The 23402-nt window shown below is 42.5% G+C and overlaps 1 protein-coding gene across 1 annotated transcript; it reads left to right on the top strand.

Moving 5' to 3' along the window:
* The first annotated feature begins 10098 nt into the window (after nucleotides 1–10098).
* On the top strand, nucleotides 10099–12687 carry LOC141658861 (uncharacterized). Its single transcript, XM_074465631.1, has 7 exons — nucleotides 10099–10379; nucleotides 10487–11207; nucleotides 11290–11451; nucleotides 11540–11854; nucleotides 11938–12090; nucleotides 12176–12268; nucleotides 12357–12687. The coding sequence occupies exons 2-7, from the start codon at nucleotides 10935–10937 to the stop codon at nucleotides 12492–12494; spliced, it is 1134 nt and encodes a 377-aa protein (XP_074321732.1). The 5' UTR covers nucleotides 10099–10379; nucleotides 10487–10934; the 3' UTR covers nucleotides 12495–12687.
* Nucleotides 12688–23402: the final 10715 nt, after the last annotated feature.

Below are 23402 nucleotides of genomic sequence, written 5' to 3'. Positions count from 1 at the left end.
TGAAGAAACCAAAAAAGTGATCAAATAGAACAAGACATCAACAATGGTGACAAAGTATCTTTGTGATCAAATACAGTCCAATAGCATAACAATGTCCAATAAATTAAAAAAAACGTCTAAATAAATGAAGAGAACAAATAATAAAACTCTAAAAACCCAGAAAAAAATCATAAAACTCTAAAAACCCCAAAAAAAATTACCTTCTAAAGTGATTGAAAGGAAGACAATGGCAGTTTGCAAGTGAGCAAAGAAAATGGATAACAAAACGATAATAAGGTAGCAAAAAAGCGATAAATTTGGGGGATTTTTAGAGCAGTTTCGTCTTGAAATGAATGGCGTTTAATTGGGGGGAATTGTTTTGGGGGAAAATTAATTTTGAATAATAGAGAGATGATAAGTGGGGGGAAGTTTGTAGGACGTGTGTGAGTGATGGCTTTGATTGACAACCTGCATGCATGCTAATACCCTATGAGTGGTAGGAGGAGAGAGGTAATTATTTTAGCCATTAGAATAATATTATTAGTTGCTTTTTACTTTTAATCTAAGCCATTCAATAACATGATCTAAGGGATGACAATAGAACTCATGGACTCAAGTGTAAGACATGGACTTAGATGATCTTATTACTATATATATATATATATATATATATTATATATATATATATATATATATATATATATATATATATATATATATATATATATATATATATATATATATATATATATATATATTTTGTAACGCCCCGAAAAACAAGCAGGTAGCTCAAAAATAGCTCTTTAATTAATAATATACAGCAGCGGAATTACAAGGGCGTCACCGCCGTATTCCCCCTTCAGAGAATACAAGGCTAAACAAATAAAATAAATAAACTATTAAAGCTTAAAACTAATTACAACTTATACTTATTATCCTTTATAATGTCAATTCCTCACACTTGACCTTCCCCGATACTTGTACCTGAAAAAGAATGAGAGTAACGGAATCAGCCAACCACAGGCTGAGTATGACTCCAGTTCCCTCCACCAGCCTTATGTCATATTCTTTATTCAATAGAATTCTCCTTATTACCATATATCATCCAATAAAATAACTTACCAAAATACAGCATTCCATGCCAGGAACCAACCCGGTATCCCAAAAACATTAAATGACTGCCATACCAACAGGATATATATTCATATGACATTAATGCCGGTCTACCATTACTGAATTTGAGAAACATTATGGAGATCCACACTCACCCAGGTCTAAGACCCACCTCCATGTACACAGGAATAGAATAATTTCACTCGGGCCAACGCCCCTTAGTTCTCATGGGCCAACGCCCCTTTCTTTATATATATGGAGTACTCCCGGAGCCAACGCCCCCTTCTGTGTACACAGGTTACGACATAATGTCACCTCAAACCAATAATCGTATCCCGAATGCTACAATTGGCCAATGATGCATTATAACGACAGTACCCTTATCAGAGTCATATATTCATAAGACGGTAACTAATATAACATGTGAGCAATATAACAATCATAAGATGAAATTAACAATAAAACTAATATAAACCGATTATTTCTAATCTCTTATTTCAAACGTAAACAATTACTTTTATCGATAAAGGGTTCCGAAATCATACCTTAATTCGGTACATGAGATCTTATTAGCTCACTAATACGTATTACCCAAATTTTTCAACCTTCATCATTTAGCTAATCTTGCGTTTTTTCCTTTTTCTTCTATGTATTTATATGAATTGCCACTTATCCCAAGCTGAAATTTACCCTCCTATATAAGTCTTCTAAATGAAGTGAATGAAACGTAGTATACTAGCCTTCATGAAAACATGAGTCACCACTAAGGCCTCAGTGGAGTTAGTGTAGAATTTCTTTTTTTCTTTTTTTTTTATAATTATCTAATAGAGTAGTAAAAATCGTAACAGGTCCGACTCATATACTCTTAGACAAATTACTAAAATGGAGCCGTCTTCATGTATACAGAAAAATATACAAGTTTAGTCTATAAAGTCTCTAATGGTCATATTAATATATATATATATCTTAAAATTAATTTTATTCGGGGTATTACATTCAACCCTCCTTAAAATAAGTTTCGTCCCGAAACTTGAAAATGGGAAAATAGAAAAGTTCAAAACTTCGGTTTTCCAATACACAAGAGTGTTACAAAATTTTTATTTCAACAAAAGTCTTTTAATCACATTTATCACAAGAATGATAAAACTAATGGAACGCACGAATTCCCGTCGCGAACAAGAATTCGAGTAATCCAATTCAAAACGAACTCAAATTATGTGTTACTAGGCGTTGGACTAGTTATTAAACGTTAGTAATAACAAGTCCTACCATCCCACCTACCGCACAAGCTAAAGAAAACAAAAATTGAAAATTTTATTTTCAAATTCTAAGTAATGGTTAATTAATTAATTTTTTTTTTTTGAATACACAAGGAACTAACAAGAATTAATTTGAACTTTTGTAATATAAGAAATAGTTTGAGTATCAAAACTTCGAAAACATTAAAATAACATAAAAATAGAATGAGTGGAAGGCAAGGAGTAAAAATCCGAATGATAAAATGTCCTGAAATTTGACAACATTTTTACTAAAACAAACATGTGTATGCTCTTAACAATTAAATATGGGATTTTCAGAGGGTATAACATGTATAATATACACATGAAGGAGATATAAAGGACAAATACAAGTAAAACATAAACATGATCAACATGAAACCACACATACGCATACCATCTTGAAATAAATGACTTGAATGAATACATAACACAACGATATTATCTACCCCACTCATTATTAGTCGGTTTCTATATATTTGTTACGAGTTTTATACTAGCCCTAAGAATCTTTTCCCCGCTAGACGTGTAGCCGAAGGCTCACCACGCGGTTGCAGGGCTGCTCTGATACCAATCTGTAACGCCCCGAAAAACAAGCAGGTAGCTCAAAAATAGCTCTTTAATTAATAATATACAGCAGCGGAATTACAAGGGCGTCACCGCCGTATTCCCCCTTCAGAGAATACAAGGCTAAACAATTAAAATAAATAAACTATTAAAGCTTAAAACTATTTACAACTTATACTTATTATCCTTTATAATGTCAATTCCTCACACTTGACCTTCCCCGATACTTGTACCTGAAAAAGAATGAGAGTAACGGAATCAGCCAACCACAGGCTGAGTATGACTCCAGTTCCCTCCACCGGCCTTATGTCATATTCTTTATTCAATAGAATTCTCCTTATTACCATATATCATCCAATAAAATAACTTACCAAAATACAGCATTCCATGCCAGGAACCAACCCGGTATCCCAAAAACATTAAATGACCGCCATACCAACATGATATATATTCATATGACATTAATGCCGGTCTACCATTACTGAATTTGAGAAACATTATGGAGATCCACACTCACCTAGGCCTAAGACCCACCTCCATGTACACAGGAACAGAATAATTTCACTCGGGCCAACGCCCCTTAGTTCTCATGGGCCAACGCCCCTTTCTTTATATATATGGAGTACTCCCGGAGCCAACGCCCCTTTCTGTGTACACAGGTTACGACATAATGTCACCTCAAACCAATAATCGTATCTCGAATGCTACAATTGGCCAATGATGCATTATAACGACAGTACCCTTATCAGAGTCATATATTCATAAGACGGTAACTAATATAACATGTGAGCAATATAACAATCATAAGATGAAATTAACAATAAAACTAATATAAACCGATTATTTCTAATCTCTTATTTCAAACGTAAACAATTACTTTTATCTAATCTCTTATTTCAAACGTAAACAATTACTTTTATCGATAAAGGGTTCCGAAATCATACCTTAATTCGGTACATGAGATCTTATTAGCTCACTAATACGTATTACCCAAATTTTTCAACCTTCATCATTTAGCTAATCTTGCGTTTTTTCCTTTTTCTTCTATGTATTTATATGAATTGCCACTTATCCCAAGCTGAAATTTACCCTCCTATATAAGTCTTCTAAATGAAGTGAATGAAACGTAGTATACTAGCCTTCATGAAAACATGAGTCACCACTAAGGCCTCGGTGGAGTTAGTGTAGAATTTTTTTTTCTTTTTTTTTTATAATTATCTAATAGAGTAGTAAAAATCGTAACAGGTCCGACTCATATACTCATAGACAAATTACTAAAATGGAGCCGTCTTCATGTATACAGAAAAATATACGAGTTTAGTCTATAAAGTCTCTAATGGTCATATTAATATATATATATATATATATCTTAAAATTAATTTTATTCGGGGTATTACAATATATATATATATATATATATATATATATATATATATATATATAATTTGTTTCATCGAATCTGCTATATAAAGCATGGAGTTAATTTGGAAAATAACACAACACAATCTCAGAAAACATTATCAAATAAGGTGACTTGGTAGAGAAAAAGAAAGTCAAACTTTGATGGTGATGGACAATACAACAGGTGTTCTTGTAAATAATTAAGAGGTTACTCTAAGGGTATACATATAGTATCCTTTAATTACCAATTATATATACTGGAGATCTAGAGGGTGTTTATCAATAAGAAATTACTCTAGGGGTTTACATAGTATCCTTTATCATAGTATTATGAGTTTCGAATTGGTATTTAATTCGCGACAGTTACATTGTACTATTACTATTATTATATCGGAAATTATAGTCTTTAAGACTACTGAGTTTACCTCCTTCTTGGTGAGTTTCAGCCTAGGTTTAACCCTAAATGTCATATTACTTTATTATTGCTTGCAATTCTTTATTTTTACGGTTTACTTGTCGGTTGTTTTGTTTCTGTTGCGCCTGAGAAATTGCGGCTATTGTCCATCAGTATTATTAGAGCCACTAGGCTTGGTCTAGTGGCATTGGATAATGATGTCCAATATGGGGTCTCAATCTGTAGTACCGAAATTTGACGATAGAAGTAGTTTAACCCTTTTAAAAAGAAGGATGAAGAATCTACTTATACATCTTGGCTTGGGTAGAGCCTTGAAAGCAAATGATGGCTAGTCACCAACTAGGAATAAGTTTTACCAAGTGTGCATGTACCATGAGGTTGCGCATCTCGGAGTCGGCTATCAACCATGTTCTTGATGAAGACTCTCCCTCATCATATGAGATATTTTGGAGAAGCTCTACATGACAAAGAGTTTGACCAACAAGTTGCTATTAAAGCGACGATATATCGATCAACTGTGAGAATAGGTGAGGCTGGAAATTTATTTCCACACGTGAATTTGTTCAATGAGTTATAAGACGAGTTAAAGAAGATCGAGGTAAAACTGAGGATCGAGGAAGATAATGTGTTATTACTCCTCAATTTTCTCCCGGACATATATGAGGCTTATGTGGATACTATTATGTGTGGGAAAGACAACAACACGATGGAGAAAGTACAAACAACTTTATCGTCCTTTGATGCGAGGAAGAAGAACATGTATGGGGTACGGAACGTCAACACGAGTCCAGTTGCAGCTGCTCGGGAGGGAAAGGTTGATCTTTTAATAGGCATAATGGACTGAAGAGTGGCAAGTCTCGATCCAGGAACGCTTATAGATCCAGGAACGCTTATAGGAATAATGATGTGAAGTGTTTCATGTGTGGTGACCTTGGGCATATTACGCGGTTATGTACTAAGAAATGAGGGAATGAAGAAAAATAGGGTGAGGGTGACGCCAACTTGGTTTGCGGTGAAGTAAGTACTGATTGCTTGTTTCCTTACCGATGGTAGTGACGTATTCGCAGTCACAGATGTGAACGACGTGTCTCCGAAGGAAGAATGTGAACGACCTGTCTTCCAAGGAAGAATGAATATTAGATTCTAATGTGCCAACCATGTTTGCACCTGGAAGGATAATTTTGATGAGCCCCAGAAGACGTGGCTAGGAAATTGAGTTTGGCTGATAACTTAACGATTGATGTCATGGGTGTTGGAGTTGTGGACAGCGGGCCGCCCACGGGGGCGCTTGGTGAAGGGGCTCGAAAACAAGCGTTTGCATTTTGTAAGGAGTCGCCACCAATTTTTATGGGAAATTGGAACCGTTCGAATACCTCATGTCATGTCAAGACATAAAGTAGTGACACGAACACTAAGCAATCGTTACCCTTAGCATTCTATGTCTAGAATGACTCTCGTGGATGCCAATGAACACGGGTGCTCACGGAGATCTGGAGTAAGGGGTGAGGGTACGTATTAGGAAGCTCTTTTGATCGAACACCTAATCCCGCCCGCCTCGATAGCGGCCTCTACTAATGATTAGGGAAGTTATTCGTACTTGATATATCGTCGGCTATATGCATGCAATGCAACATCCAAGTTTTAATCCTAGCATGTGAGAATTTACTAAGTCGGTGAACAATTAGTTAGCATACAATTAGGTCGAAGTTGGATTTAAATGCTCAATTACATGTGGAAACATACAAATGATAAAAGAAATACAATAATTATAAATTACAATAATGAAAAATTACAATAATTACAACAGATAGGCGATTTATGTCGAAAATACCTTTAAAACAGATAATTTGATAAAAAAGAATAAAAGAATAAAACACGACAGATCAGAAGGTGATAATACGATTATTAGTTGATTAATACGTAGCTAATTAAACTAAGTCAAACAACAACGGAGTTCAGAGACAGAACTCATCCTGGAACAGGCGCAGCAGGCACTGCGCCCTTTGGAAGAGGCGCGGCGATTCTTGCGTGTTCCAAGGGTGAACTCGTCGTGAAGCGAACCGCAAAACCGTTAATGTTAATTGGTGATTTTAAGGAATTGATTGCGATTTTAGACTCGGATGAAAGTTATTAGCAGATTATTTACATATGATTGAGGTCATAAAACAATAAAACATGGATGAGACGGAAATAAACGGATTAATTATGTGAAGGGCCGATGTTAATAAATGATTAATGAATTAAACTAACCGAATTAATTAGACTAAACATGATGAATTGACGACGGATTAATAATGAATATGGATGCAAATATATCAACAATGAATCCCAGAAACTCAATATGAACGAATTGAATCTCTAAAACCCGGATTGAATTTAATGACGAAAACCCGCAAATATTGATTATAAGGGATTTAAGTCGGATTTATGACGATTAAAACATGTTAATTAATGATGGTTAATATACATGTGAATTATTAAACTATCATGATGAAGAATTAATAGACGAACAAAACAAAAGAAATCAAACAAACACGAATTACGAGAGGACGGAGGAAGAAGAAAAGAAGCGAGAATCGCGGCCCTCACGAAGAGGCGCAGCAGATGCTTTGCGCTCCTTCAAGAGGCGCAGCGATTGCCGCGTCTTTTCTCGACGTCATCTCTGGAAATCCGCAAAAAAGGGTTTTAAAGACGGTTTTAGAAATCGGTTTTAATGAGGTACTTTCGACATAAACCTTACAACGATGATTCAATAAATAAAATACAATAAATAAAAGAGAGATTAATACACCCTCAGACTTACATGTTGACGGAACGAGATGAACTAAGAAGATCGATTAGTGATGCTCGACGCGAACGCAAGGAAAGAGTGCCCTCGTAAGAGGAAAACGATTTAACAAGTTGATTAATTAGATTGATTGAGTGTAGTGGTCAAATTGGTCGGTCATGCAACGGAGAGGCTGGTACCCGGAAAGATCCGAGCTTACGTGGTCGAAGGTTCAAGCACGTAGGCGCCAATTAGTAAGAACAAAGTCTAGAATGCAAAGGGAGAAGAGAAGGGCGGACACTCGCGTGAGAAATATGAGGAACGAAGGCTCCTATTTATACTAATCACGTGAAGGAATAGGGTTTCGGAGACTCTTTGGAAGTGAATCTCGGAAAGATATAAAAAAGATACGTAAATCATGCAAAGAAGGGCCTGGAAGAGGCGCGCAGGCCGCCGCGTCTCTTGGAAGAGGCGCAGCACCTGCTGCGTCTGTTCCCAGGAGGTTTCCTCCTACTTAAGAAAGATTTCCGTGTTTAAGTTATGGTAGGACGGAATTAATTCGATTATCTTTTGAATATTACGGGATATTGTTTGCCAAAAGATAAAATTTAAGAAATATGGAATAGAAATATCCGGAACATTCCAGAACATTCTGACTCGGGATTTAACAAATCGAAAAATGGAGACGGTTTTTGACCCGGACTCCGAATGTACTCTAATTACTGCCAAAACGACCGTATCGGGACGTAGATGACAACTAAGAGGTTGACATTAATATTTGAGCAATCACTTGACGATAATCTTACGAACTGTCACAAATCGTTCCGCGAATCAAACATGCGGCCCAATCATCACCGGGTGGTTTGCGAGGGGTGCAGAAACGAGGTGTCTACAGAGCCCCCACTTTGACTGAGGCTTGGACAAGGCGAAAGTCAAAGTATAGCCATCAGGTCAATCGAAGATTACAACCTGACGACTATGGCGACGCGAGGCGGCTCAAGGGGTCTGAACCAAGGACCTGTCGTCGGGAACATTTTAGAGTCTGTCGACTATCGGGGAGGGTCGTTTAAAGTCCATTAGACTACGTAAGGAAGCTCGCCAGCCATAAGGAGAGACCATACCTGAGACTTCTTCTTGAGATGCTTTCGGAGGTGCATAGGAGCTAAGGTTAAGACCTAAAAGTTATATGTGAATGTGCTAGGGTGTGGGACCCTAAAGGAAAGCATTGACGGGAAGGAGGCCAAATATGAGTTCTGACCTAAAGGTAACTAAGGTTTGGGTATAGGAACTTCTGGAGAACGACACCCTGTCGAACTCCGCGGGGAAACAAGAAATATTGAAAGCAGCAGGACGTCGGTAGAAACTGCTGTGGGAATCCGCTTGCGTCGGTCTCAAACGAACTCTGGCAAAACTCGAGGTTGAATCTGCTTGCGTTGGTCTCAAGCGAACTCTTGTTGGGGAATATATTGACGACTAGGAACATCTTGATCGTCGGGGGGGAGAAATCTTGAGTGAGCAGTACTGCAAAATACTACTGCGCTGGGCAAAACAAACTGAGCAATACTGCAAAATACTGCTGCGCGGGATAAAATGGGTTTGGACGATACTGCAAAATATTGTCGCGCTGGATAAAATGTGGGCCGGAACGAAAGAAAATCGCCGAAACGGACCAAAATGATATAATAGCGTTGAAGAAGAGGCGCACCAAAGATGGGCCCACGAATAACGAACTCATAACGAATTTTGAAAATCCATATGGAGGGAAACGAGGAAGAGGCGCAGCAAGAGCTGCGTCTCTTGGAAGAGGCGCAGCGCCTGCTGCGTCTTTTCCCCAATTTGGCAATTCCTGCGTAAAAACGCGAAATCAGAAGGTTTATTTCATTATTTTCGAAACACATTTCTTCAATTTCTCTCTCAAATCTTCACCATTTCCGTCGAGGTTGGATTCAAAAGCTTGCTTTAAATATGACTAATCGAGGTATGTGTCTTAATCTTGCATTAATCATCCGTATTTGTCGAATTTCGAGCCGCAAGAACTAGGGTTTTCAACCCATTTGATCGAAAATTTGGGGCTTTTCCCCCAAATGGATTTGCTTTGCCGAATTGATGCTAGGCATGGATAATAGGTAATGTTAGGAACATAACCATGTATTTACTTTGAATTTTCATCGAGTTTGGAGCCCTTGAGCGAATTTTGAGACGGTTTCACAGCTAAACCCCAAATTGCTTCGAAAATAGCCTTAGGATTACCCATTTGCGACGAAATTTGATATTTGAAATCCTTGGATGATGGGTAAACTTCCCGTCATCTCGGAAGTTCGGTTTGTGACAACTTTTCAGGACACTCTTCTAGGGCATAACCGCCATTATAGCGAAATGCTGCTGAATTTTCGACTTGAACCCGGAACTAGGCTTTGACTCGGACTCGACTTGATCCAATCTGTCACATGAGTGATTGAATTGGTGAGAACATGGCCAAGGATGGCCAGAAAGGACAGTTTTCAGGGCTCCGGAGGCTCGAAAACTTCTTAATAAAGGCTCGCCGTCGGGTGACGCGGCCTAAATTTACTTCAATGTTGCAGGTGACGATGCTTCTACTTCTGGGAGGACTCCCATGGAGGTAGACGCCAGTGTGGTTGAGGAGGCTTTGGAGCAGGCCTTCACCGCTGCGATGATGGCTGCTGCAGACGAGGTTCCCGAGGAGGAGGCCGCTGATGAGGAGGAGATTCCGAGACGGGCCCACCTCGGACGAGGGGGTCGTCAGCTGAGAGGAGCACCCGCGTGGGCTGAGACCTGGGAGAGTAGGCACCTTGTGTGGGCTGCAGAGGGTCACTTGTCCTACAGGACGGTGAAGAGCTTGGTAAATAGGAATTCCCTGACTCATTACCTATTCCTTTCATTCTTTTGTTCAAATTTCCTTTCAAATTTACTCAAAACTAAAGATAGCTTTATTTCAAATCATAATAGGAGGCTGGGAACATCAGGTCGTTCTCGGGGTACACGACGGCGATGGAGCATTACGAGCGGCTATCGGCGGAGGAGAGAGCCATGATCGAGCGCGGAGCGTTTGGTCCTCTGGTTCAGGTCTGGAGGGATATCGTGAAGAGGAAGTTGCGGGCCAACCTTAGCCTGGTCCGTGCTTTCTTGGATCGATTTTGGGATACGACTTCCACGTTTCACCTGCCTTTTGGTGAGGTGGGAGTCACTCTGGAGGATTACGGCATGATTTCTGGTCTGCCGCGTGGGACTGAGAAGATGGTGTGGCCGGAGACTGGCATGAGGGCGGATTCGGCCGAGGCGAGGAGGTTGATCGGCTGGAACCTGTCGCCGAAGGCTGTTGCGGTGTCGGGTTTGGTACCCAGTACCTACGTTCGAGATTACTTTGCGGGGAAGACCCCGGCATCGGTGGTGATCGATGGGAGGGAGACGGCTCCCCCTCCTTGTACCGAGCGAGAGGGCTCGTGCCTGTGGCTTTGGTGGTTCTTGTCTTCGATTTACCTCGGAGACAAGGGTGAGAGGTCACGACGGCTTCTCCCCTTTCTTTCCCGACCCGAGCTTCCTAGGGCGTTGGGACTGGGTCACTGCTGGCTTTGCGGTCCTCATCCGCTTTATGAGGGCCATGGTTCGTCCGGAGTTGATGGAGAAGGGGACTTCTCCTGGCGCTGTCGGACCTGGGCTACTGTTGGAGGTATGAACCTTCCCTTAGGCTAGAGTCAGTTTCTTTCTTTATCGATGATCGACAGATCGTCATTGATTATTATGCTTTGCAGGCGTGGGTGTACTCTTACTTTCCGGGCCTCGCGCCCAAGAGGACGGAGCCGCTGGAGAGGGCCTACCCTGTGGTGAGGGATTGGGTCATGTGCCGGACGAAGAGCAAGCGTTCTTCTCACAATGTCTACCGGCGGGATGTGAACGCTCTTCAGCTGAGCAGCGTGAGTATCCTATTTGTATGCATTTATTCTTCTCATACTTTGTTTTAAATTGATCATAGGAATGATCTCTGCCTTTATATTGTCGTAGTGGGTGCCCAGACCTTGGGCGGAGTACGCTGGAGCGCCCCCTTTTGTCGCTGAGGTTCTTCGACCTAGGAGCTCGAGTCGGCTGCTGTTGTGGACGTCGATGGGTCCTGTGTGGTATCTGGGTGAGCGGTTAGCTCGTCAGTGTTTTCGGGGCGCGTTGACGGTTCCCGTCGATCCTCCTAGGACGATGTTTAGGGAGCCTTCTGAGGCTGAGAGGGAGGCGGACTTGGCTGGTGCCAGTGGCGACGACCTTCTTCTCCCTGACGAGGATTACTCGGCGTTCCTTTACGGGAGGTTGGCGTATTGGCCGGTAGTGGTGAGTATCTTTTGTTTCTTGTTTTAATTTCGAGGGTTATGATGAAAGATCATCGATTAATGAGAGCTTATTTGTCTTTGCAGGAGGTCGAGGCGGCGGGCATCGAGCCCCCAGCGTACCCCGAGACTCTCGAGTACACTGACGCGACCGGGAGGACGACGATCTCCGAGCTGCGTGACTTTGACGTGGCTGTGACGGATGTTGGCCTAGATGACTGGCAGCATCTGATTCGGAGGGTGAGTTCTTATTTTGCATAGTTTTCGTGTAAGAACACATTTGATTGAACTTGTTCAGTTTACTGAGGACTCTTTTGAAACGCAGGTCGCGCCATCTCGGTTTGTGGCACTATGGAGGGTGGCCAACCGGCTACGAGCTGCGGCCATCGAGGCACTCGTCGGCGGCCGAGGTCGTCAGGTATGAACCTCATTTGTTTTTCCTTGATCCTTGGTTTTTCAGTTTTGTTTGAATTGATTGACATGAGCCAATTTCTTGTTGTCCACAGGCCGATCGTGAGCTGGAGCGAGAGTTGACCCAGTCTCGGGAGGAGACGGCTCGTTTGTCGAGGGAGCTCGAGTTTCAGGACGCCGAGATTGCCGCTCTTATGGCGAGGGTTGCCGAGCTAGAGAGTGCCCAGCAGTAGTCTGCGTGGTTTTGTAGACTCGATTTTGAACATTTTTGGATTTGTTTGGGGCGCAAGCCCCCAGTTTACATTTGGACTTGTTTGGGGCGAAGCCCCCAGTTGCACATTTGGACTTATTTGGGGCGAAGCCCCCAGTTTGCTTGTATATTTGCTTCTTTGTTGTATATACGACGGCCTGAGTGCTTTTTGCTGCTGGGTTGTGTTATTTGTACCTGCAGGTTAGCTTTTGAACAGGTTTGGTAGACAACGGTTTACACCGTCATGCTGCCGAAATAGAAAAATCACGTAACACATACATTTTTATATACATAAGGCCTTTAATTAGTGCAAAATGAGACTCGAAAGGACGTGAAAATGCAAAAATTTTGTCGGAAATGACCGGACGGTAGGGAGGGTTACCCCCGAAAAAAAAAGAAAAAGAGAAATCTATAAGTTAGAAAAAGGAAAAAATAGAAATTAAGAAAATGAAATGTTGAAATTAAAAAGGAATTAAAATGAAAACTAAATATAAAAGTGTGAGAAAAAATGGCGGAAAATGTCGATGTCGCCTCGAAATGCGCGTTTGCGGATTAAGGAAACCTGAAGCATGGTAAATTTCTCGGATTTACCAAAATAAAATCCCGTAGGAATAGGAAATTATTCGTTCATAGAATTAGGAAAGATCCAAACGCGGAAATCACGAAGTGAGGTCAGGGGAAGAGGCGCAGATGAGCCGCGTCCCTTTGAAGAGGCGCAAAGTGCCGCGCCTGTTCCCAAAGCCAGTCGGTTCGACGGATTTTTGGAAACAAAGAATTAGTATAAATAGAAGCGTCGGCGAAGCTTTAAATCATATAATTCTTCCGTCTCTTCTTCGTCGATTCACACATAAAAACTCCAAATAAATTTTCAAGAGAAAATTATCATCATGAATACCTTAGAGATTCGCTTGAAGGAATGGACTAATGAGTTTTCGAACGTTGAGAAACATGACATGGGTTCTTATAACCTTGGGTCTTTGTTGAGTTTGAAACTCATTAAGGTTGTAAAACCGTTCTTGGATGCTTGCCTTGATTATTGGGACCCAAATTATCACGTTTTTGCGTTCCCAGGAGGTGATATTTGTCCTTTTCCGGAGGAAATTGCTGCTATTGGCGGGTGGGACCCCGAACATTTACCTGCCATCCCTTCCACTGCTCAAGGGTATAAGAGCAAGTTTAGAGATTTGCTTGGACTTACTAGACTTGAGGTAGATCGTCTCGTTACTCCGAAGGGCGTGAGGATGCTAGATTTTATAGACCGATTCATCAACAGGGCCAACCCTACTGTCTCTTATGTTGCTAGGAGGAGAGCATTTGGCTTCTGTTTGCTTCATGTTTATGTCTTTCAGGGACATGTTGATGAAGATTTGAGAGGTGACCCCCGTCTATTGGGTTTTATTGAGCAAATGGAGTCACGCAGAGCCCACTTGTCTATGCTTAGGGGAGATTATCTTGGGTTTGGACAACAGGAAATCCAACCGCGATCTTCCATTTTTGGGGAGTCCCGTTATCCTACAGGTAAAAGACACCTTCTTTCTTTTCTTTTTTTTCGTTTTTTTTTTTTTTTTTTTTTTTTTTTCCGGGTGTCTAATACCTGTTTTTGGTAGGTTTGGCTTATGGAACGGCTCCGATTGCTCGAGCCCCCAGTTCATGCACTTTCCTATCATGCTCGTATGATTTCGATGAGGACACGGCTGTACATGGTGGACTTCACTCGGTCCTGCGATTATTGGAAGAACAAGTCAAGAATGATGATGGCCCGCCGATCGGGTGGGTCGTTCCGTGGTGGCACCTCAAATCCGTCACCGGAGTGTCTTCTTTGGATCCTACTAGGTCCGTGCGCATTCCCCGGATTGGAGTTTATGGTATGCATCTTTCCCGAGAGATTGATGAGGCAAGTCGGGTTGAAGCAGATGATCCCTAGGCTTGACACCGTCCCGCAGACTGCTATGGCGCTTACTACAGAGAGCCGAAGAGAGTGGGCTATGAAGTGGGCCCAAAGAAACATGTGGTTCTTGAGCTTCTCCGCCAATGCTTTGTGGGTGTCGGACTCTTATCTGAGGTGGAGGAAGGCCGCAACTTCAGAAGAGCGCGAAAGACTGAGGAAGCGCGAGCCCGTTGACTACAAGGTGCGCGAGGGAGAGAAAGAGAAGGAGAAGCATCTGACTGAAGGAGAAGAAGAAGCCGGGTTCCAAGTCATTCATCCTTCGAAGAAATCGAAAACTACTCCTGTCGCAGAGATGGTGGTTGGCAAGAACGGAAGAGTCAGGCCTCGAGAAAGACCTTTGGTGATTAGGTCTGAAGTGGTGCAAGAGCGCCCGGCTCGAGGTCGTGACAAGAAATATGACAAGAACGACAAGGGCAAGGGAAAGATGGAGGAATAGCCCAAGTCTTATTTATTATTTGATTATTATTATTATTGTTGTAATAAGAAAGGAGGGATTTTTAGAATCCTAGCCTAGTCTATTTTTATTATTTGTCGTATTATTGTTATTAGAAATTGAATGAAATAAAAAGGTTAAGTGGGTATGAAACCGTTGTGATTTTCTTTAATTATTCTTGTCGAATTTCAAATGCAATGCAAGTGTCCTTCTATTTACATTTTAAATATAATGGTGGGTTGAATCCCGTGAAGGATTGCCTACGTATTCACTTAAAAAAGCGAAATCAAACCCTTGCGCGTAGTTCGAGTAAATGTAAAAGAATAATTGTTCGAAGCAAGAGCTTGTAATGAACATAGAAAAATAAGCATGAGCCTTTGCTTACTCTGGAGGTGCGAATTTAGTTTGTTTGATGATATGAGGATGACAAGTTTGCCAAGATGCAAGAGCATAGTGACATTCAAATGGGCCAGGGCCGTTTATTTAGTGCCACAAGAGCGACACGTAGGTTTACGCGAGGCGCGTTTTTGTTCCTGTTCTAGGCATAATATCGTTTCAGTTGGTCGAGATTTGTGGGGTTTGAGAACTCATTCCCGTCTAGGTCTGTGATTCTAACCGCACCCCCTGGGAGTATTGATTTGACTAGATATGGTCCGGCCCAATTAGGTTTGAATTTTCCCCTTGGGTCAACAGTAAAAGAGCTCGACCGATTTGAGTACTAAGTCTCCTTCTTTGATGTTTCTTGGTCTAACCCTTTTGTTGAAAGCTCGTTTGATACGTGCTTGATATGTTTGGACATTATGTAAGGCACGAAGCCTACGTTCATCCAGGAGGATGAGTTCTTCGTATCTATCCTTCTTCCAATCGGCCTCCGGGATTTGACTCTCTAGTAGAATACGCAAGGATGGTATTTCTAGCTCGACTGGTTGCACGGCTTCCATGCCGTAGGTCAAATAGAAAGGAGTAGCCCCAGTGGGCGTCCTGACGGATGTTCGATACCCCCACAAAGCGAAGGGTATTTTGCTTGGCCAATCTCTATAATTGTCAGTCATTTTCTTGAGGATTGTGACGACATTCTTGTTAGCCGCCTCTACCGCGCCGTTAGTCTGTGGTCTATAGGGCGAAGAGTGGTGATGCTTGATCTTGTACTTGGCTAGCAATTGTTCGGTTTCGGCTTGGAAGTGGGACCCATTATCGCTGATGATTTCATGTGGGCAACCATATCGACAGATTATGTTATTTTGTATGAATTTGGCTACATTTTTGGCCGTAAGAGCGGTGTAGGAAGCCGCCTCTACCCACTTGGTGAAGTAGTCAATTGCTACTAGGATGAAACAGTGGCCTCCTGTTCCGGCTGGGGTTATTTTCCCAATTATGTCAATTCCCCATGCGGAGAATGGCCAAGGAGATGTCATCGTGTAGAGCAACGAAGGAGGGACGTGTTGTACATTCCCGAAGATTTGGCAATTGTGGCAATGTCTCACATATTTGATGCAATCGGATTCCATTGTGGTCCAATAGTACCCTAGACGTGTGATTTTCTTTGCCATCATAGGTCCACTCATGTGAGGACCGCATTCTCCGTCGTGGACTTCTTCCATCACCTTTCGTGCCTGTGAATGATCAAGGCAACGTAGGATTACACCAAGAGGTGTTCTTTTGTATAACTCTCCTTGCATGAGAACGTATTGTGAAGATAATAGGCGTATAGCTCGTTGTCCCCTCTTGTCCATATCTGGTGGATAGGTACCATTAAGCTTGAAGTTCAGGATTGCTTGGAACCAGGGTTCCTGTGCGATTTCTTCTTCATCGGTAATTTGATGGACGTAAGCGCTCCACCGTCGTTCAATATACAAAGGCATTTCTATCATATGATCTGGCATGTTTATCAAAGATGCAAGTTTCGCAAGAGCGTCTGCAAATTGATTTTCCTCTCGAGGTAGGTGTAAGTAGGTTACGTGATCAAAGAATTGAGCGACTTGGTCTATCCTAGCCTGATAGGGTGCTAGGCTTTCACTTCGGATTTTCCAGGATCCCGTAACTTGGTTGATGATTAGTGACGAATCTCCATGCACTCGGAGGTTTTTGATGCCTAAGCTTACTGCCGCTTGTAGTCCAATTAGACAAGCCTCGTACTCTGCAGCGTTGTTTGTCACCTCGAAGTCGAGTTTGACAAAGAATCGGTGTATGCTCACCTTCAGGAGAAATGAGCAACACTCCTATCCCAAATCCTCTTAGGTTTGATGCTCCATCAAAGTATAGGTCCCAGGAGTCTACATCTGTTTGAAGTATATCTTCGTCGGGAAATGACCAAGTATCTATGGTTTGTGCGTCGTTGATGGGATTTTCTGCGAAGAATTCGGCGACGGCGCGACCCTTTATTACTTTCAGTGGCACGTATTTGAGGTCAAATTCCGAGAGCATCATGGTCCATCTTGCCAGGCGTCCGTTGAGGACAAGTTTCTCGAAGAGGTATTTGACTGGATCCATTTTGGAGAATATCTTGACGGAGTAGCTAAGCATGTAGTGACGTAGCTTCTTTGTTGCCCACACAAGAGCGAGGCATGTCCTTTCGAGTTGTGAGTATTTGCACTCGTATTCCAAGAACTTCTTACTTAGATAGTAAATAGCTCTTTCTTCACTTCCTACGGTTTGAGCTAGCATGGCACCCATGGCGGTTTCGGTTACCGTGAGATACAAACCAAGAGGTTGATCTTGTTGTGGTGGCATGAGCACTGGTGGTTTGGCCAATATCGCCTTGATTCGGTCGAACGCCTTTTGACAATCATCATCCCACATGGTGTGGTCTGTTTTCTTGAGTTTCTTGAAGATAGGCTCGCAAATCATCGTAAGTTTCGATATGAATCGACTTATGTATTGTACTTTTCCCAGGAATCCTCTGACTTCTTTTTCTGTTTGAGGTTGTGGCATTTCAATCAGAGCTTTGATTTTGGAAGGATCTATTTCTATACCTCGTTGGCTAACGACGTATCCTAGGAGTTTGCCGGATGTTACCCCAAATGTGCATTTCTGATGATTGAGTCTCATGTTGTACTTCCGTAGCCTTGCGAAGAACTTGCGAAGGTTCGCAATATGTCCTTCTCTCTCCTTGGATTTGACGATCATGTCATCTACATATACCTCAACTTCTTTGTGCATCATGTCATGTAAGAGTGTAGTTGCGGTGCGTTGGTATGTAGCTCCGGCGTTGATCAATCCGAACGGCATTACTGTATAGCAATAGGTTCCCCATTGGGTAACGAACGCGGTCTTATGCATGTCTTCCATGGCCATTTTGATTTGGTTATAACCCGCATATCCATCCATGAAGGATAGTAATGCGTGGTCTGCAGTATTGTCCACTAATATGTCGATGTGAGGCAGAGGGAAGTCATCTTTTGGACTCGCTTTGTTCAAATCCCTAAAGTCAACACAAACTCGGATTCTCCCATCCTTTTTGGGTACGGGTACTATGTTAGCTACCCAGTCAGAATACTCGGAAACTTTGATGAACCCGGCTTTGAATTGTTTGTCAACTTCCTCTTTAATCTTTAGAGCCCATTCTGTTCTCATCCGTCGAAGCTTCTGTTTCACAGGTTTGAAACCCGGCTTGATCGGAATCCTATGTTCGGCGATATCCCTGTCGATCCCTGGCATGTCTTTGTAGGACCAAGCGAAGACGTCTTTGAATTCATTTAGGAGGTCTATGAAATCGGCCTTTTCGGTAGAGCTCAAGGTAGTCCCTATCCTAAGTTCTTGGGGTTCTAGTTCGGTTCCTACGTTGATGGGTTCGGTGTCTTCAATTACTGGTCCCCCTTCCCCTTCCTGTAGTATTTCTTTGGCTACGTAGGGAGGTATTTCGGTCAAGTCTGGGTCTTGGTCATCCTCAGTATCATCATAAACAGAATTGCACTCAAGATAACGCAAAGAGTAAGCAGAACCTGATTTATTCATATTAAGATTCGAGTAAAGTTGAAACAAAGAGGCCAACCGATCCATGGTCATGGTGGTAAAGGGACGATGGTGGGGCATTTCCCGAACTACCGTGACTACTCGATGCTAGGCTAGGAGAAACGAAGGGAGTGGGGATGACAACAGAGAGTAGACTCTCTAATGACTTTTCTAGACTCGACTCGACTCCGACTCGACTCCGACTCGAATTCGTCGTCTTCCTGGTTCTCCTTTGAACATCTCTCCTTCTCCAGTAGTGAGCTCGAAGAGTCTTCCTTGGTTGTTGGTCCATTTGATGGATTTCCTCCATCCTTTCTGCTGCTTTGTGTCGATTTCTGTGATCAAAGCGGTGGGGTTGAAGCGATCGTCCTGAAGTATCATAGTAATTATCTCGTCCTGCGCGGCCCTAATGAATCGGTCCTCTCCAAATAAAAGGCTAACGGCTTGCTCGTCTAAGCAAGGTGCTTGACGGGTTTTTACGGTAGGAACCGTTTCGAGAGGGATGAAGTAGCAATCGTGAAAGATCTCGATTCCGGCTAACTTCCTCTCAAGGTAATGCCAAGGTTCGGGAAACCCGTGAAAGAGTTCTGAACTTCCTTCTTGAACGAAGTATCCATTTAAGGTGGGGAGATATGGCCTCATTTGGACTCCTACATACTTGCGATTTTGGACTTGAGCGAGCATTTCGAGAACTTCTTCAGCTGTGGGTTTGTATCCTAACCCAAGTGGTATTCTCGATGAGTTGCCTTTCTTGTATGGTGCAAAGGTGTTCTTCCGAACTGGGTTTAAAGGCATTCCAGGGAAGTATCCTTGGTTCTTGAGTATGTGGTTGACCACCAAGTTGGAGTAGGGATTATAGTACAAGGGTGCCAACTCACTTTCTATGACGTTCACACTTTGGAAGCCCCCAAGTTCGTATATGGGATCCGCAAGGACTTGATTGTTCGATTGTTTCTCGATTATTGCCTTGATAGGCGACGAAGTGATCGTCACAACTTTGCCATTGAGTGGGATCTTGATCTTTTGGTGAAGGGTGGACGTTACCGCTTTGGAAGCGTGAATCCAAGGCCTTCCCAGAAGTATGTTGAATGAAGCTTCGATGTCCACTATTTGGAAGTTGACTTTTCGTTCGATAGGTCCCGTGGCTATGGTTAGGCTAGCAAGTCCAACCACTTTTCGTCGTGTACCGTCATATGCGCGTACACCTTGATTGGTGGGAGTCCAATCCGACTCTTTCATGCCTAGTTTGTGTGCCGTTTTGAGGGGTATGACGTTGACCGCGGAGCCATCATCTACCAAGGTCATTGGCACATTCTTCTTTAAACAAATGACAGTGATGTATAGAGCAAGATTGTGACTAGCGCCAAAAGGTGGCAAGTCTTCATCTGAGAAAGTAATAGGATTACTTAGCTTCGGTGATTCTTGGAAGACCAAGTTGACTACATCTTCGGGAGTAGAGTTATGTGCTACATTTAGTTTGGCCAAAGCTTGCAGTAAAGCTTGGCGATGCGGAAATGAGCTTGCCACTAGTTGCCAGACTGAAAGATCAGCCTTGGTTTTCTGTAATTGCTTGAGCAAATGATCAGTGGGGTCGTCTTCGTTGTCATTTGGTGTGATGACATTGGTTGGACCGTTTTGAGTGGTGCTTTGGTATGGACGACCCGAACGAGTTAGGTGATCCACATCTTGGTCTTTGCCATTTTGGACTATCTCCTTGACTACGGAGTTTTCAATGAGATACTCGTCCTCATCATCATCGGCCCAAACCCCGTTGATTGCAGCTAGTTCTCTCATTCTTATGATGTCACTTTCTAGTTGTATGATTTGATCGACTAGCTTGTCGACCACGGCGACTACTTCTTGCATAGTAGCATTTTGAGAGAAGATCAATGGTACACGTTCTTTAGGCGTTGCGTTGGGATTGCGTAAGGTTGTTACCATGTTTTCTAGTTCCCACACTTGTATATCTACACTCCTTGCCCATGCGATGAAGTCGGAAATGGTAGGGGAGATGGTAGAGTAGAGTCTTTCGTTCTCAATTGCATGAATTTCATTTTCGGTGGGAGAAATGAGGTGTGAGCAATCTAAGGTAGATTCATCACTTGTAATCACTAGAACTCCAAGAGGATTCTGAGTGTTGTTGGGTTTACCTCCCGGTGGTATTGGGAGTCGGCCATCTTCAATCATATCCTGAAGCACGTGTTTCAACTTGTAGCATTTTTCCGTGTCGTGCCCCTTGCCTCTATGGTATTCACAGTATGAACTTTCATCCCAGAACTTAGACTTTCTTTCGGGTTCGGGAGTAGGTCCAATGGGTTGGAGTTTACCTTGCTTCATTAGCCTTTTTAGAGCGTTGGAGTAAGTATCCCCAAGGTTTGTGAACTTCCTTGGTGGGCTAGTCTTCTTGGATGGCTCGAGAAGGTTAACTTCGTCGGTCTTGCTAGTAGAGCCGTATGAACGACTCGTGGACCCTTGATATCCTCGACCTACCGTTTTGGACAAGAGTCCTTTACGGATGTCATCTTCGATTCGTGTTCCCGATGATGATTAAGTCCTTGAAGGTCTTGATGTTTTGATATCTCAAATGGTTGGCATATATGGGCTTGAGATTATCTACAAACTTTTCCACAAGAGTAGCCTCATCCGGGCGTTCAACTAGTTGAGTACTAGTCTTCCTCCACCTACTTAGGAAGTCGGTGAATCCTTCTTTGTCATTTTGGGTAAGAACCTCTAGAGTACGCATGTTGACTTGGATCTCGGCGTTATCCGCATATTGTTTAGAGAATTCGATTGCGGCGTCTTCCCAAGTAGCGACCTTCTTGTGATCTAAAGTGTAGAACCATTGCTTCGGGATGGTGTCAAGAGATGAAGGAAAGATCCTTAAGAACATCTCGGGTTTGATGCCTTTGATAGACATGTAGTCCTTGAAGGCGCGGATGTGGTTCAAAGGGTTCTCGTGTCCTTTAAACTTAGGGATATCCGTCATGCTAAAGTTAGTGGGCAATTTAGAATTGACGGCTTCATACTTACGATTGTTCTCCCTGTAAATGTCGTCCCCCTTAAGGTACATCAATTGCTCCTCTAGGTATTGGAGTCTTTTCTCAGCTGCAGTTGTTCCCAGGACAGGATTCTCATCTTTAGACTCGTCATCGGAAAATTGTAGCTCTCCACCTTTAGGGGGAGGTAGCTTTCCCTCTACATCGAAGATACGGCCTTCGATAAGCTCAAGGCGGTCATAGGTTTGTTCTTGAGTGATTTGCATTTGGGTTATCGCGGCCAGGATTCGATCATTACTTTCTTGAATTTGCTGGAGGTTCGTTTCATCACTTGACCCAAGCATCTTGGAAACTGGATAAGAGATCGGCGACGAATCAAAACACGATCGACCACACTAGCTAGAAGAGGAAAAGATTTGACTCGTGAAGTGGGTGTGTGTGCCACTTGTGTTGAGTGAGTTTTGAAGAAAGACAAGGTCTTTGAAAATGTGCATCCTAGTCAACTGTAGTGTAGTTGTAGGAGTGGACTCGAAGTGAGGTTTTTGAAATGGGCTTGTGGCCCGAATTTTGACTTGACAAACGGACAGAGTTTTGACCGGATTTTGTGCTAATTAAAGGCCCTATTTCGAATTTTTTGATTGAAATTGGGTTTTGATTTTTGAAAATTCGTCATGATTTGTTTTGAAATGGTGATCACGTAAGGTTTACATATTTATACAAGCATTATAACGGGATGCTGAGTGCATTTAGAAGGGTTTTGGTTTAAAGGGTGGGTTGCCATACCGAACCATCAAACTCGAAGTCTGTGGAGAGGCTCGTGCCAAACAAGAGTAAGGCCGATTCCTAGTCCATTTCCTCAAGTAGTGAAGGCCCTTGATACAAACAAGAGTAAGCATCATGGTATGGATGACGTCAATCGCTATCCATCCTTAGGCCCAAATAAGAATTAGGACCGTTTAGACGGGACGATTGGTCGAAAGGGTTGGGTTGGGCCTAGGAAGGCCGAATTAAACGGTCTAGGAAGACCGAGTTATGAAAACCGACAATTGTCTTGTACAAACTATTCCCTAACCTTGTTCAAGTTTCACCCTAGCTACACGTAAGTGTATTATCCCCAGCGGAGTCGCCAAACTGTGGACAGCGGGCCGCCCACGGGGGCGCTTGGTGAAGGGGCTCGAAAACAAGCGTTTGCATTTTGTAAGGAGTCGCCACCAATTTTTATGGGAAATTGGAACCGTTCGAATACCTCATGTCATGTCAAGACATAAAGTAGTGACACGAACACTAAGCAATCGTTACCCTTAGCATTCTATGTCTAGAATGACTCTCGTGGATGCCAATGAACACGGGTGCTCACAGAGATCTGGAGTAAGGGGTGAGGGTACGTATTAGGAAGCTCTTTTGATCGAACACCTAATCCCGCCCGCCTCGATAGCGGCCTCTACTAATGATTAGGGAAGTTATTCGTACTTGATATATCGTCGGCTATATGCATGCAATGCAACATCCAAGTTTTAATCCTAGCATGTGAGAATTTACTAAGTCGGTGAACAATTAGTTAGC

The sequence above is a fragment of the Silene latifolia genome, chromosome 6 (assembly GCF_048544455.1).
Source record: "Silene latifolia isolate original U9 population chromosome 6, ASM4854445v1, whole genome shotgun sequence".
NCBI classification, from domain to species: domain Eukaryota; kingdom Viridiplantae; phylum Streptophyta; class Magnoliopsida; order Caryophyllales; family Caryophyllaceae; genus Silene; species Silene latifolia.
Note: the sequence above shows the minus strand (reverse complement) of the source record. Positions and strands in the feature narration are given on the sequence as shown.

Bases quoted from the DNA above. Each gene is read 5' to 3' on its own strand.
- LOC141658861 (XM_074465631.1), top strand. From the start codon at position 10,935: ATGGGAGGGAGACGGCTCCCCCTCCTTGTACCGAGCGAGAGGGCTCGT. The intron at 12,091-12,175 runs GTGAGTTCTTAT...TTTGAAACGCAG, and splicing joins GGCAGCATCTGATTCGGAGG to GTCGCGCCATCTCGGTTTGT. The intron at 12,269-12,356 runs GTATGAACCTCA...TGTTGTCCACAG, and splicing joins TCGGCGGCCGAGGTCGTCAG to GCCGATCGTGAGCTGGAGCG.